This window comes from Papaver somniferum, chromosome 8 (assembly GCF_003573695.1).
Source record: "Papaver somniferum cultivar HN1 chromosome 8, ASM357369v1, whole genome shotgun sequence".
Lineage (NCBI taxonomy): Eukaryota > Viridiplantae > Streptophyta > Magnoliopsida > Ranunculales > Papaveraceae > Papaver > Papaver somniferum.
Window position 1 is genome coordinate 109,541,821 of NC_039365.1, and position 16,076 is coordinate 109,557,896.

Here is a 16,076-nt window from a genome sequence, read left to right on the forward strand (position 1 = left end):
TAATACTGAAATAGATTTATATTTACATAGTGAGTCCAATTTATAAGATAATAGGATAAGTAAACCTAAACCTAGAAGATAACGTAACAAATTAACTATCCGACTAATAGATATCTGGATACCTTGAACTTTATAATTAGTCTCCTTGATATCTTTTCTTGAGGCAGGATCACCTCGTGGGTAGGATATGTACCGTTTAATCCAGTAGGATTCAAGTTTGGACAAGGGTATTATAGGAGTTCTCCCTTGGAAAATCAATAGGGAGGAAAATAAGAAAAGATCCATTAGGGGGTGTTAAATAGTTTTCATAGGTTAATGGGGCAACTGTGAAATACTGCTATTTTTGTCCGAATTTCTCCAAAAGTGCAAAACTAAACATTTTAAAACCCACATGTTAACGAAGTTCTTGTTTCTTCGCTCCATAAACCCCCGGGGATTTTCCTTTTGAAGCTCTATTCTCCCAAGAGAGGCAACTGAAGCCTATCTCACCAGTATAGCTTAATCCGAGGTACGAATCCATCTCATTTTAGGGTAATTTTTGATTTTACTAGTTGAATATCACAAACTCATTTAACCGAACTAATTAAGAAACTCCAGTTTGAGATTTATTATGTACTAAATTTTGGAATTTGTATGAATTTTTTTGTCCATGTATTGTTTGATGACTTATCTTAGTCTTCTTATGTGTATTAATAACTGAAGGAATTTGGAGAAACCTAAATATGTTGCCAAGATGGAGCAGAGCTATTACTCATCTCTCCAAATTAGGTTTACAAAAATACAGTATGGAACCCCAAAAGAATGCTTACTTTGCTTACCGAAACTACGCAAAGGTTGCCGCAGCAACTACATTGGATTCTCGTGTTAAGGAGTTTACAAGAACATCAGAGGTATTAGTGTATCATTATTGGATTTAGAATTTGATGTTCTTTATCCTGGAAAATTGGTCCATTCAAGATTTAAGTTTTGGTTCTCTTCTCCTACATCTGAAGCTTAAAATTCCTGTAACTTTTTGTAGGTTAACAGCCTGAATAAAATGTTCTGGTCTAAACCTTATTCCTTGGCGTTGCCCTCTGATTCACCCCTCAGAGTTGAAGAGCCACATTTTGATGGGATCAAGCGTATTCTTCTCAAGCTAGCGCTGTTTTATACCAAACAGAGCAAATCCATTCGATGGGCAAATGCGATATATATGCGCGTCGTTTCACAAGTTGATAAGCCTGCTATTTATGACGGTGAGGTCTTTCTATTACCTTTTATTGGTATTGCAAAGTGTACTTAAGTTTCAATTTGTTCATAAACGGTGATGCTAATTGAGGTTGCACATGACAAGTGTTAATTAGGTTACGGTTTAAAAAAATATATAGCTTAGAGTTTGGTATTACTAACTGTTGTGTTTACGAATCCCATTTCAACATTTCTGTATAGGTAAATAAGCACATCTTAAGCTCAAGACATCTGTTACATTGTATTCCTAAGCAATGTATCATGTAGAGTTGATTTTTCCACTATTATTTCACAGTGTACTGTGTCCAGATTCTCTTATTTGATTTTGCTAAAGCACCACACATCGTCATAGATGTCAATTTTTCCTTAATATTTCAACCTCTATCCAGTTTATACATTTGAACAAAAGTTTACTTTTCTTTATGTCAAAACATTCTACCATTTAGCCTGACAGTATTGATGATAATAAGGAGAAACCAAAATATTCCATGGTTCATCTGTTTTGAATAAGAAAGGATAACTTAAATCACTCTGCTTTTAGGAAAACCATGCACCATGGTAAGATTATATTTATTATTGAGGCGTGTTCTCATCCAAGGATACTTTCTGTTGTGAGTCTACCATTGGGATCGTAATGGTACTTGATAAATATTCTAATGGTTTGTATAACTTGCTTCTGCTAGAGGCCTATAGTGTTCATTCTTCCGAATTTTTTAAACCCTTTAAAATTGGTGGGTCTAGTCGTCTATTTTTTATAATTATCTGCCTCCATGCAGTACAGTGTATTTTTAAAACCTTAATCCATTTGTGTCTTAAATTCTTACAGAGAGGTTTGTCTCATACAAATTTTCTAAACTCTATATTTGGATGATTTGCTATTGAGCTGCTTTACATTCTCTTTGTGGTAGTTTGATTGTGCACTCTTCCACGTCTCATGCAGTGTTTAACTTGGAGAAAACATTTAAGACAACATTTTCTTTGCTTGTACTGCACATGTGGCTCTGCTTACGGCGTTTGAAAGAAGAAGGAAAGGAAGGTGTTGAAATGGGTCAATACGTTTATGAGATCCACACTCATGATGTAGAGCTGAGAGTTTCCAAGGCTGGGGTTAGTTATCATTCTTCGTGTAAACAAATGATTTGGTCATACAGTTTGAACAACTACATTTCATTTCATTGCTATCCATGTTTTCTAGTTAGAGAATTCGTTAATGTTTTGTTGCATAATGCTTCTTGTTATCTCATAACGGCATCGGTGACATCAACTTAAGATAATCAGCTGATTATTTTGCAGTGAAGTTGCTAATTGTATTACTTTGACCTCTTAATGCGTTGAACGTTGTTCATCTACAAATTACAATTGGCAAAGATGAAACTCTTTCTATTAAATTCGTATCTGATCTGATGGGTAATTTTTTGTTGACACTAAATAACAGGTGAACTTACTGCTGATTAAATGGGTGAAGGAATTGGAGAAGATATTCTATGGGAATATTGTTGCTTATGATGCTGCCATGCTTCCAGATGCTAAACAGGATGAGCTTATGAAAGTGCTTTGGAGGTATAGCTTCAGAGAAATGGTTCTAATTCTAGCATGTCTTTTACCATTATTAGCAATGAAACTTATAAATAGTATCTGCTTTCAATGGCTTATGTTGTTTCAGGAATGTATTCTCTGATGATGGCTCCGAGATGCCAATTGATGCTGCAAAAGATACAGTTCAGGCATGTTCTTATCTTGCACCTTTTATGCTTATAGCAAAAGCTGTTACTAATGCTCGCACGAAATTTGTGCATGATAGACCTTAACTTAGTTTACCAATTACAAGTATACTTGTCCAAGGACCATCAATAAAGAAGTTATCTGGCTCACCTCCGGGATGTGTTCGAGGGATCCTTGTCCTACTTATGCAAAGCAGGTATTATCTGTTCACCCATCACTTATGAAGACAAGAAAAAGAAAATAGAGAGGGTAGTAAAGAAAAAAAGGTCATGAAAGATGATCTGGAAACAGTTTACTCTATGTATCCTGAGTAAATGCTAACCCACTCCATGTCCGTGATTGTACTCGAGCAACATGACCCTATATCTCAATTCCATGCTATTAAAAGACCCAACATGGGATAACAGCCTAAGACCTGTTTTATTGATTTTCAGGCAATGTCAAGGTATGTTCGTCGGGAGTATCAGTGCTTGTCTTTAACAGGTAAGCACCCATATCTTGGTTTTATTACAGTTTCTAACATGCCTTCAGAAAAAGGGTGGAAACAAAGCACAGAGGACTTTCTATTAGATTTGGTCTTTTGACAGCTTTATCTTTCAAACGAGGTAGAGAACTGCCATGCCCATGTGGATAGAGAACTTATCTCATTTGGGATATGAATTTAGGCTGCCTGATTCACTTCACTTATAGTAAGCCTACGTATAGATTCGGTATTAACTTCTGCTTTGTCAAGGGACAAATTCGCTAACCTAATCTTTGGATTTGGATAATCTCTTGTGGGATTTCAATTGGGTTGAAGGTGGGAATGGTTACCTCTTCCAAGTACTTATAGGATTGCCGGCGTTATCATGCGCTCTCTAAATAGGCTGCATAAGCCATCTATGCCTGTCATTCTGTATACCGTTTATAAAACTCCAGTCATGTCCCGTTATATTTGTAATTGTTATATCTTACAAATTTTCTTGCATTCCTATGATCCCGTGCAATTCTAAAAGCTGATTCCTAGAGAATGATACCTTTGTTATTTATTCAAGATCAGATATCCTGTTAACATCACACAGTGTTAAATCCCCCACAATATGCACAAGGCATATGCACTGTAGTTGTGGTTTTTGTTCAACCTATGTTAACTGTGGGTGAAAAATATCAAACTCATCAAAGGGATCAATTAGCAAGGTCGATGGTGTTAATTGTTTTGAGAACCCACCACAAGGCAGGTTTTTTCTTGCCCAAGGTTGACATAATGAGGCTCAAAATTGCAGTTGCAAAAGATACATGTCCCTTTCCATAATGGTTGTGTCAAGATTCTAAGAAATAATCATATGATTCCTTATGTAGTGCTTAACCTCATTTTGTTTCTTCGTATATTTTTCATTTGGTCTGGGCAGATAAGGAATCTTTGTTTTCTGGCAACTTCAAGTTCACTTCATTAGAGAGCCCAAAAGTGCCTGATCATCCAGTGAAGTGAAGTACAAAGCGTAAGGGTTGAGCTTTTATTGTTTGGAACCACCAGAGCTTCATAGTCATGGGAGTTTTGTCGGGATGGCAATTTTCATAAAACGTTACAACTGCTTGAAGAGATTTCTGGCTGAAGTATAATTTAGCAAATAAATAACAGCAGCAGGAAACTAATGTGCTTCCCTTTCATATCTGTTAAAATTAAAGTGATATTCTTTCATTATCTTATAAGGTAATCAAATTGAAGCTTTTGTGTAAGATGTTTGCTGGAAGGAAAGTTTAATGGATTCTCTTTGATATTGTACATGGACATATTTAATGTATTTCAGTATTTTATGATTAACGATAGGGAACATTATCTATATACCCCTACTATAAGGCTATTGAAATATACCCTTATCAACTTAAATTATACCCCCAAGATTCTAGAAGCCCAAACCCAGATTAGAAGATTACCAAAATGTCCGAACTTAAATAGAAACAAGCATTACCAAAACATTAATTCGGCGATATTCATTTCATTTCTCTTCCGTTATTTCTTTCTCTATCTCTCCCTGTTACTCCTATCTTCATCTCTCTCCGGTGAAACTGATGGAACAGAGAAAAACAGATCCAGAGAATTCAAAAATCAAACCTAAACTAGTTTTTTTTTAAACTTCATTTCACTATTACAAGATTCAAAAAATCGAAATCTGTAAAAAAACTAAACAAAAATAGGGTTTGTTATCGAAATCATTTTGATGTTTACTGTAACTTTCGTATTTAACAGGTAAGTAACGGTTCAAGTGTTTAAATTAGTTTATATTTCAATTAATTTTGATTTTGTTAGGGTTTGGTACTAGATTTGTGTTAAAATTTTGTTTGATTTTGATTCAAATCTTCGTTAATTGCTAATGTTGTTGATTTAGTTTTTTTTGTTTCAAATATTCTTCACATGCTACAGATCTGTTCATCAATGTTGTTTTGTGTTTTAAAAACGATGAATATGTTACAGATCTTCTCTAATTTATTCAAAATTTAATTTGTATCTAACTAATGACTTGTATAATTTAGTTGCATGTGATGAATTCAATATATTGATGCACGGAATCTGATGGTATTGATGCTAAAACTCAACAAAAATAGCTTCAAAGGTAACTCTCAAAATCTCGAGTATTGAGTTTTCCCTAAGTTTAGAGTTGGATTTACTCTCAAACTGATGGTAGAAATGCACGGAAATTTTCTTTTGTTGTAGGGTATTTATGAAATTTATTGATATATTTTGTTAGTTGGTCATTCTTAATCAAATACATTTTTGTGCAGTTTCAATTTTGCTTTAGATTATGCATGTATTCCATTGTTGATGTATCTCTAATTTTTGAACTGACATAATATATTAATTGCTTGTTAATGTTGTTTATGGTTCAACATTCTGACATCTTGTTTAGTGTTAGGATTATGGTTGCTGGAACTTTGCTATATGTCATTTTGATGTGTGCTAATTTGAAGCATATAAGTGAAAGCATTGTTTTTTGTTTGTTATTTTTCCTCTTTATGTTTGTTGTTCCAGTTTTCATTTGGCCGGTATAAAATTCTTGTAACTGTACTTCTTAAATGATTTTATAAGTTATTATTCGAAGCACTGCTAGTAGTCCATTTTGCAATTGTATTCTGGCTCTAGACATGGAGACAACTTGTGCTAGTTACTCCCAGGTTTGGAAGCAACTAGAGTTAGTTGATTCCATTTCTAGAGGCAACTTCTGCTAGTTTCTACCGTATTTGGAGACAACTTTTTAAAAGTTGGTTCAGATGTGGAAACAACTTCTGCTAGTTTCTCTCATAGTTGGAAGCAACTTGAGCTAGTTTATCATAATTTCCTTAGACAACTTGTGCTAGATTTTAGTACATAAGCAAAATGATTGAATACTAACTATTTCTCTTGTTTAAAACATAACAGTTGTAGCCGTTATGAAGACGTGTGTTTGTATACGAAGACATTAAGTTGTTGTCGTCTAATGGAAGTGAGCCACGAAGAAGTTGCTTCTAAAGTAAACTAGAAAAGAATCAAGATGGCGTTTCACATCTTCAATACGACTGATAAGTGGAAGTTTCAGAAAGAAATAAATATGACTGTATATGAGGTTTGTGCCGTTCTATCTGCTTTTATTTAGCTTCTTGTCATATTTTCACCGACATTAGTGTATGCCCACTTGTTTTTGTTTTTTTGTTTATGTCCAATTTATGTGTTAATTGTGTGGTACCCCTTCATACTCCATCTGTGAAATACCTATGAATGAATATCATGAATCAGAAGCATGACCTGGGGAGTGTGGTTAACATTTGTTTAGGATAGCATTTAAAGGCTAGAACTCTGTTTAGCAACCAGGGATCAAGAACATAAGTAGAAGCACTGTCTTTAGTTTGTTATTTTTTTTTGTGTGTGGTTGTATTTTTAATTTTCATTTGGTTAATGTAAAGTTCGTGTGATAATTGAAGTGAATTAGGTTACCTTGTATGCTTTGGAACGCTGCTACGGTAATTGTACTCATGAACGAAACATAAGTAAAACAGATGTAGAGACAACATGCATGTTCTAGTTGCTCCCAGATTTGGAAGAAACTTTTTAAAATTGTCTACAAAAGTGTAGGCTACTTGCTCAAGTTGTTCCTGTTTGCAAATCTCATTTTGGAAGCAACTTGCTCAAGTTATCTCCAATAGTGGAAGCAACTTGCTCAAGTTGTCTCCAATATTGGAAACAACTAGTTTGAAGTTTGCTCCAGATACGACAATGAACTTACTTAAGCTTGACTCAATGTGGTATGTTTTGAATTTTTTTTACAAAATTGATGTGATGATGCAGATGCTCATAAAATCTTCTATAGCCAAAGGAGATGAATCTGCAATAAAAGGAAACCGAAGGTTGCATTACTAGTAAAGATATAATTACCAAGTTGATGGTGCGAGTACAAATATTTACTTGGAGTAACATTGATGAGGGGAACATAAGAGATGTAGCTGTCTAATGAAAGTGAGTGAAGAAGAAATGGATGCTAAAGTAAACAAGAAAATGGTCAAGATGGCTTATGTATCTTAAGTGAAAGTGTGCAACTGATGAATGGAAGCTATAGAAAGAAACAGATGTGAGTTTGGCTGAAAGCTAGACTATAGCACTCTTCATAGTGATTTAAATCTGCAGAAAAGCTAAACATTAATTTAGATGTAAACAGATAAATCTGCACTCTTAATACAATATCATTGTTCAATGAATATTTAGATGTAAACATTATACAATATTGTTGTATGATTGTAGATACACATTACTAAGAGTAGGTAGATAAAAATAAAAACTGACCCTCACGATTTTTTTTCTAGAGGCAACTTGTTCAAGTTGGCTCTAAAACTGAAAGCAACTTGCCTCAAGTTGGTTGCAAAGACGGAAGTAACTTGTTCAAGTTGTCTCCAAATTTGGAGCCAAACCAACATCATTTCCCTACCAAAAATAAAAATTAGAGCCTGTAATAGACAATCTTACATGGAAAAACAACAATACAAAAACAAAACAGAAAATTCAATTCATAAAAACCTGGAACACAACACACTAGTTCAGAAAAAAAGACTGAAACAAAAAATCAAAACAAAGACAGAAGCATAACAAAGAGTCCAAATTTGTGCACCCCTATAAACCGGGGTGCGTTCCGGCCTTAACTATTGGTCCGAATTATTCCTTTTTTTCCTCCTAAAACCACCTCGTTTCTCGCTTTTATTTTACTATTTTTTGTTTTAAAATTACCGAGGAAGCGAGTTTTATTTTTCCTTCATTAACACATTTTCTCTCTTATCTTTCCATCACCTCCCCCACCGCCGTTGCTCCATTGAATCAAAAACAAAGAAAAGGGATTCTTTGCAGTGTTGGTTTTCCAACAATCCAATCCAATGAGTTAAATCAATTGATCCTGTTGATTCGCTTTATCTATTGAGATTAATCAGGCTAGAATATCAATAACCCAAATCACAGATGTATAATGACCATGAATTAAAAGGTTGATGTTCAAATTTCTAAGCAGTATTCAAATCTTTAAAAAGAAACTCTGGGTTTGAACTTCAAGTCTTTAGTACTCCATCTTGTGACTTCAATTTTTCTACCAGTTGAAACAAAAGAGATAGGGGGGTCAATTGCATTCACATGTATACACAAAATAAGAGCATTGATGGTTAATAGGGTTCTGATTTTGATTTAAGAACACCTACTTAGCTTTTACCATTCCATAAGCATATCAAAGCCACATCCCATAAATCATTGGAGTTTTTGTGACAGTGGTTAGAAATGGATTTGAAGCCATGTCGTATTAATGAAGGAGAAAAGCCATTGCAGATATAGAATCAATTTTAAAAATATAGTACGTAAAATGAATTTTGTTAGATTTTATTTGCGAGAGATGGATTTTATTTGATTTGGAAAAGACGATAGAAAGATAGAGGGCATAAAGAGTAAAGAGTCGTGAAGTTTGTTTTATAATTTCCCAAAACAAAATACTAATAAAGAGTTTAATTAGAGTAAAAACTGGAGGTGGTTTTTAGCGGTGGTTTTCTGTACCTGGTCAACAAATGGGAGTAGCCGGAATGTGCACCCCGGTTTATAGGGGGTGCACAAATTTGGACTCCATAACAAAGTGAAAGAAACTAGCCTTAGTTGTCTCCAAATATGAAGGCAACTATCCCAAGTTGTAACCAAATGTAGAGGAAACTTGTTCAAGTTGTCTCCAAATTTGGACGCAACTAGCACAAGTTGTCTTCAGATATGGAGGCAACTAGCACAAGTTGTCTCCATGATAAAAAAGTATACACAAATGCGTGAACCTGGCTTGAGTCGAACAAACATCTTCTGACATATAGTCAGTTGTGCTACCATTGCACCACAGATTCGTCAATACAGCGACCAAACATGTCAACCAACAAACAACCTAAAATTATCTCCTTCATAACCTAAAATCCCTCTGCAAGAAGCAAATCACAAAAGATTATACTACATACACAGACTTGATGTTTCTGCAGTTCAATATCACACACTAAAGCAACAACGACACCCATCGGAAACTATGTTACTGAATGAAATCATGGTTGTAACAAAATTGGTCGTACGATTCAACTAATAAAAATCAGCAATCTCTACAAAATATCACGACTTTAGTATGCCATATAGAGCTAGTGAATTGGTTAATATCCGTGGGTGTTTGGAACAAAGTTAATAGACAGTAACAACCATTTTCCCTTCCCTTTTAAGATCTCAGTATCTGGAGGATAGTTGTTACCATTTAAAAAATCAGAAATGTATTGGACCCCTAGCCTCCGTATGATATATGCACTATGCAGAAACAATAACTACGTGTAAATCAACCTTGGAAAAGACGTTTCTAATTTTGGTGACACGTGCAAAGGGAGGAATTGCATACTTACAGAAACTATAAGTTAAGATGCAATAACTTGAATAGATTTTCAAAAGAGGGATAACACAGGTTTAAAAACCAGCAGCTGGGCAACCAACGCATCTCACAAGAACACACAAGTACCTCAATAGATCTGCCACATCCTTGGCATCTGGATTGGTTGCAGTAACCACACGTTTGCCTTCCGCATGAACTTCACTTGTTGAGTCTCTTTGAGATGATATAGGGGGCTGGAGTCCGTCACCATCATTGCTTACGGTCACGAATTCCAACTAGTTGTGCTTTGGCCTCCACAACAACACCTGCAGAAGAAAATGCAAAAATACATTTTCAGAACGTTATTGATACATATATTCAAATAGCTGAGATCTAAAATGCTCCAGATTAAAGGTAAAGGATGTTTGCCATTATTCCGACTCATTTTTGGCATTAACTCACTTTATGACTTACTACCGTTCATATCCACTAGTCTCTACATTTTTGGCATTAACTCATTTTTGGCATTAATCTTTATATCTACTAGTCTCTACATTTCCCATTGAACTGATAGCATTCAAGCCTTTGTTTGCATCATCTAGACTCAAAACAGGGATTCTTCCGAAAATGAAGTTGCGAAACACTACTGCAACTGATAGTGGTAAGATGCAATTAGTTGAATAACAAAATCTCATACCCTGGTAACTGAATCCAGAAAGTAATTAGTATGTTTTCTTACCTTCACAACAACCACCAGCAGCACTTCCACCAAAATTATCCACCAACACCTTCACAACAACCACCAACAGCACTTCCACTGCAAAATTATCCGCCACCACATTCAACACAACATCCAAAGCTGCAACATCCAAAAAATAAAAAGTTCACTGAATATTATCATAAACATAGGTAAAACACTAGATTCGTGAATGCATTTTTCTTCAAAGAACTAAAAACCCCAAATCTCAAAATGAAAACACCAATTAGATCGAATTACATACCTCCTCCACCATCGCGACTACTACTACTACCACATCATCATCATTACTCTTTGAGCTTCAATAAAATCTGAGGGATTGAATTTAAATTTGAGGAACCCTAAATTAATTTTTGTTTGCTGTTACATTCGATATCTCCACAGTTTCAAATAATCCTTCTCCACCACCACTGCACCATCTCCTTCGGCAATCACCAGCTAGAATAAAGAGAATGAGAAGATATAGTTATAGATCTATGCTTTAATCATGATTCAAGTTAGAAAAATAAATATGAAATCGACAAAATTAGGTTTTCCGAAACCTTGCAAATCGATTTGAAATCGAAAAATTATTATTCACTATCTGATAGTAGTGGCGGACGTGACGAAGGTGGTGATGTTGGTTGCAGTGGAGGCCATTGAGATGGTAATGGTGGTGGGAGCGATGGAGCAGTGGAGGCCATTGAGATGGTAATGGTGGTGGGAGCGATGGAGATGACGGTGGTTGGAGGAATGATTTTTTTTTCTCCGTGTTCGATGAAGTAAACAAGAACTAAAATTGGAGAGGAAGGTTAAAAGAGGAAATTACAAAATTATGATTGCAGATAAAAATTTCAATTATGCCATCGGGGTACATACATAAATGGATAAGGGTAAAGAAGCATGGATATAGTAGGGGTGTTTATAACATTCCCACAACTATTTATGCCTTTCCCTAAAAAATGAATCGCTCTTTACAGTGTCTGTGTGTGAGACAATTCCTTGTGAGGCACTCTTTTGCCAAATGCCCATCTTATTCTTGGAGTGCTAAGTGGGGTATTTATGCGACATTGCTAGTTTGTCATTCTTGCTTGCATTCTAATTAGGCATTTTGCGTAGTATCGACTCCTCAGTCATGTATACAGAAAACTATCTCCATTTCTTTTGGCTTCACTTCAACTCTGTTGTTGATAATTCACTTCATGTGCGTGAAAAGAAAAGGTAAACACAGGGTAATATTGTCGCCAAGCAATATCTTGGTTGTCATTCTCGGTGCTCCGACGTGCACAATCAAACGCATTAGAATTTATAATCTGCATATCAAAATCTTGACATATTTATGTTACCGATACCAATTCTTGGATGATAGTTGGAGACACATTGACTCCAATTCTTGTTTCTGTACCAAGGAAATGAATACTACATGCCTGGCAGTATGCTTCCAAGGATTGAAAAATCAGCTATTTCATTCAGTATCCCTAATAATTGTCCAAGTCTTTGAGAAAATAAATGAATAAATGTACATGGACTTGGCTACAAAATCCCCCACCACTAAGAATATGGGAGATCTGATCTAGTCAAAGACTTCAACTGGTTTTGTTTTCTCTGACATTAAAATATTACTGCTTCAGTTTTAGGAAAAGTGATACTTTCATATTTTTCATTTTTGCCGGAGTCGTTATTTAACATCACTAGAGAAATACACAACCAAAAAAAGCTTGGTATATTAACTGTAACTATGTTCTAGCTGAATAAATAATTAACAAAAAAATGAAAAGGGAAAAGAAAACATAACTGCTAAAATGCAATCACCTTTCAGGCTTAAATAAGAAGGGAATTTTAAGATTGAACTACTACACCATCATTCATATCATATCAGTTGTGTCAAGTTGAACAGTTAAGAAGATGAGAAAATATTTACAGACTATACTGTATTCAACTTAGAAAAGACAGGTGATGATAAAAATCAATAAAGACTATTGATTAGTGGTTACTTTAGTTGTTTATGAATTTACCCCAGTTCTGGTAGCGGTTCATTCTCAAAATAAACTTCTCCTGGTTCAATGTCTTATTGAAACCATGCTTAGGTGCTTGGATAAGATGGGTTCCCCTGTTCTTTTTGTTAAGTTATAGACTAAGCTGCGACCCAAAATCGATCAGATGCTTGACACTTGATAGAGAGCAAATAAACAAAATGGTGAATCTCAATTGATCCAATTTCTCAACCAACATCTACCGAACCATAATTTCAACTTTGGGCTTGCGAGTTGAAACAGAAACACCATTTTCTTACTCATCGATGAGTTCACTGTCTCTGTCGTTGTTATTGCTGAAGTAGTATGTCAAAATTAGATAATCCAGGTATTTTATCTCAATGCTCCGTTCGAATACACCGCTGATGACCACCATTAAGATTAAAATTTTCCATCATTCAGAGAAGCCTCATTGGCCAATTTCTTCAAGCTTACTAAGAATTTGCTTGATATCTGGCCTCAAATAGGGAGAAGGAGAACAACAAGCCATAGCCAACCGAAAGAACACGAGTAGACATTCTTCAGTAGCTGCATTTGGATGATTATTTTGGCTGCGAAATAAATTGGGTTGGAATATATCTGAAATCCTGTGATCAATGATAGCATTTCTCATGGAGTTCGGCAAATATGGATCCTGGTTGGGTGGTGGATTATCATCAATAGGCTCCTTCCCACTAATTATCTCGAGTAAAATTACCCCGAGGCTGTATATATCAGTCTCCTGGCTTGCATCCTTCATCTTTATCAACTCAGGAGCTTTGTATCCTTGATCAGCAGAAGCTTCAAGCATTTCTTGACTAGTTTTCAAATTTAAGATGAGATGGAGACTGAAATCTGACAAGTATGGTTGGTAATTTCCACCCAACAATATGTTCTTCGACTTGAGGTTCCCATGGATAACAGGCTTATGTAATCCAGTATGGAGATGATCTAGTCCTCGTACAATACCGAGAGAAATCTTATAGATAATAGGCCATTTGTGCGATTCACCATTTCCATCTGTTAAGAAAAAGATAAAAGCAGGTGTTCAGTTTAGGTTGCTCCTTGCTGTAAACTTTAAATGGAGGAAGAACAGAACCTAATAGAACTCAAAATTCAGACTTTTTTTGTTTTGTTATAAACACAATAACAACGACAGGAACCTGCTGAATTTCGCACTCAATTACAAAAACAAAGACATGTTTGCAAGAACAAGAAATCCGGTTACTAATAGAAGTTTATAGCAAGTATTAGCTTTCAAGTTTCACCATTGGATCAATAACAATTCTCATATCCTTTTGGTTTTCCTATTCTCCGAGTCAGTAAACAACTAACGTTTCCTGAATCCAACTCTATCCACTATACTTCTCATTCAAATCACCAATTTCTACCATGTTTATCTAGAACCAACATATATTTAAACCCCCATTTCCTAAAAACACCAGTATAAACAAAAGAAAAAATCATCAAAAACAGGAACAAATTTACCTCGAAGAAACTGAGCAAGATTGCCATGCCCATAAAAAGGATGAACAAGAAGCTTTTCTCCTCTGGTCCCAGAATAGAATGCTTGTAGAGGAACCAAATTAGGATGTCTAATAAACCCAAGAATCTGAATAACACCAGAATTGTCTTTCATTCTACCAGTACAAGCTGGTCTTAGAAACCTAAGCAATTTCACTGAATTATCTCTTTCTAAATTGGCTTTATACAATGTCCCATAACTTGATTTCCCAACAACTTCTCCTGGTGCATCTAAGATATCATGTACAGTCATATTCTCACCACCTGGAAAACTAATCAGTTCTTCCGTCTCCATTTTCTCATCTACTGCTGCTTCTTCATCTTCTTCTTCCTCATCAAAATCAGAATTTCCCATCTCTCCAGACTCATCTTTCGCCGAGTTCTTTCGACAACATAAGTATATCAAACACAGTAGAATGATCAAAGATATTCCTGATACTGTTCCTATAATAATAATCTTCAGTCTCCAATTGAATTCCATTACAAATATATAATCTTCAAAATGTAAGATCTAGAACTGTGTGTTTTTCAACGGCAACTGAGAAAAACTCAGTTCTTAGGTGAGGAATTTAAGATCTAATAAAAACATAATTAGATTTTAAGAATGGGACTTAGAAGAGTTAAAGACAGCTATAATGTGAACTGAATTGAAGCTGTCAGTTTATTGTCTCAGAAGACTCTAGAAATCTCGAAAGAAGTGAGTACTTGAGGTTTAATAGTTTCTGAAACCCTAGAAAATGGTATGGGGTTTCAGGAGACTAAAATGTACTACTACCTTGAAATGGGTTTTGGGATCCAGAGCTGCTTTGAAGGTTGTTGTTTTACAGACAGCAAAAGAAGAAGAACAAGAAGTAGTAGAAGAAGAGAAACAAAGGTTTCGTTAGGACAAAGTGGGACACGTGGTTTAATCTTGTCGGTGATCTAATACTTTTGTATTTATATTTGATTTGATTTTTTTTTGTTTTCATCTTGAGTTATACAGGTAAGTAAACTATATTCTCTGGTGGTGGTGCTTCATTGGGTTGTGCTGTGTGTATTCCAAACTTTACTTGTACACCCAACCTTCGTATAACCACTTTTACCAAGCATTCTCCTTTGGATACCTTTCCGACACTCTCCACCCTCTCCGGGGATGTTTCAGATTTTTTGGAAAGTTATTCTCCGGAGCTTGGGTCAAGACGTTTAAGCTTGTCTAGCAGTTCTATTGTCTCTGATCTCTAAACCAGCATGGGACTAGGACTACTATAGGTCAGCATAACTTGTCCTTGTCCCAACTAAAGATTATGATGATACAATGATACAGTTGGACAGGCTGCACACTTTTATCAACAACTTTTAACTACCACTAAATCCGTGGTTAGATAAATTTTGATTGCTTTATTAAAGCTGCTAAAGGTTCAGCAGTGAGCAGCCACCATGTGACTCGTTTTCAAATTTCAATCTTGAATTACGAAAATGATAGATCCACCACCTCCAAAGTATGTTAGATCCAGATTCCATGGCTTTCGTATCGTGTTGATTCAACGTTAGTGCCCAAAAAGGATTCATGAAATTTCTTTGGGGGCTTATTTGAATTGGCGTAACAACACACTTTTGTTACAGTTTTCTCTAAAAAGGTTGCATACTTTTCTTGGTCGGGATACAGAAAGACGGCTTAGATGGTAAATTGATATGATAGGAGGGTCCACTTGACTTGACTTTGATCTTTTCTTTCCAAACGATGTAAACTAAAAGGCGTGGGGGACCAACCACGTTAGGAATGATGTGTGTATCATTCCTATAACATACCAAACATGCTAGGTTACAGTCCTCCTTTTTTTTCTTTTTTTCTTGTTAGAGCAAATTGTATGGGTAGTCTCCAAATGGAAACTAACTCAATCAAACGAATGACCACTCAATCAAATGAACTAGAGAATCCACTGTGGGCAAATACAAAAAGAGACACTATTAGGGTTGCACAACGGGTAGGGTGGGTAGGATATGGCCTATTTCGCCACC

General features: G+C 35.5%; 2 protein-coding genes and 2 long non-coding RNA genes across 5 annotated transcripts; 2 read left to right on the plus strand and 2 right to left on the minus strand.

The window, feature by feature from the left end:
- The first annotated feature begins 209 nt into the window (after nt 1–209).
- On the plus strand, nt 210–4,750 carry LOC113302557 (ubiquinol-cytochrome-c reductase complex assembly factor 1-like). 2 transcript variants are annotated; one of them, XM_026551486.1, is made up of 9 exons: nt 210–508; nt 703–890; nt 1,019–1,235; nt 2,168–2,334; nt 2,663–2,787; nt 2,891–2,951; nt 3,056–3,145; nt 3,384–3,432; nt 4,338–4,750. In XM_026551486.1, the coding sequence occupies exons 2-9, from the start codon at nt 723–725 to the stop codon at nt 4,415–4,417; spliced, it is 957 nt and encodes a 318-aa protein (XP_026407271.1). In that variant the 5' UTR covers nt 210–508; nt 703–722; the 3' UTR covers nt 4,418–4,750. The 2 variants fall into 2 exon arrangements, with proteins under 2 accessions (XP_026407271.1, XP_026407272.1); XM_026551487.1 differs by lacking the exon at nt 3,056–3,145 and having other exon boundaries at nt 219–508.
- A 156-nt stretch (nt 4,751–4,906) lies between these two features.
- Nucleotides 4,907–7,701, plus strand: LOC113302558. Its single transcript, XR_003336942.1, has 4 exons — nt 4,907–5,176; nt 5,461–5,540; nt 6,344–6,527; nt 7,247–7,701. It is a non-coding gene; the product is annotated as an uncharacterized LOC113302558 (long non-coding RNA).
- Nucleotides 7,702–9,798: 2,097 nt separating this feature from the next.
- LOC113302825 lies at nt 9,799–11,276 on the minus strand. Its single transcript, XR_003337125.1, has 4 exons — nt 11,106–11,276; nt 10,808–11,001; nt 10,546–10,665; nt 9,799–10,132 (listed from the first exon to the last, which is right to left on the minus strand). It is a non-coding gene; the product is annotated as an uncharacterized LOC113302825 (long non-coding RNA).
- A 1,109-nt stretch (nt 11,277–12,385) lies between these two features.
- LOC113303296 (putative kinase-like protein TMKL1) lies at nt 12,386–14,905 on the minus strand. The gene is made up of 2 exons (XM_026552327.1): nt 14,043–14,905; nt 12,386–13,574 (listed from the first exon to the last, which is right to left on the minus strand). Exons 1-2 carry the CDS (start codon nt 14,557–14,559, stop codon nt 12,985–12,987), a joined length of 1,107 nt encoding a protein of 368 aa, XP_026408112.1. The 5' UTR covers nt 14,560–14,905; the 3' UTR covers nt 12,386–12,984.
- Nucleotides 14,906–16,076: the final 1,171 nt, after the last annotated feature.

What these genes read in the sequence shown, in the direction of transcription:
- LOC113302557 (XM_026551486.1), top strand. Translation starts at nt 723, where the DNA reads ATGTTGCCAAGATGGAGCAGAGCTATTACTCATCTCTCCAAATTAGGT. An exon ending in TGAGAGTTTCCAAGGCTGGG is followed by an intron (nt 2,335 to 2,662) that starts GTTAGTTATCAT and finishes ACTAAATAACAG; the next exon opens with GTGAACTTACTGCTGATTAA. An exon ending in CTTATGAAAGTGCTTTGGAG is followed by an intron (nt 2,788 to 2,890) that starts GTATAGCTTCAG and finishes ATGTTGTTTCAG; the next exon opens with GAATGTATTCTCTGATGATG.
- LOC113303296 (XM_026552327.1), bottom strand. Translation starts at nt 14,559, where the DNA reads ATGGAATTCAATTGGAGACTGAAGATTATTATTATAGGAACAGTATCA. An exon ending in TCTTGCTCAGTTTCTTCGAG is followed by an intron (nt 13,575 to 14,042) that starts GTAAATTTGTTC and finishes TTTTCTTAACAG; the next exon opens with ATGGAAATGGTGAATCGCAC.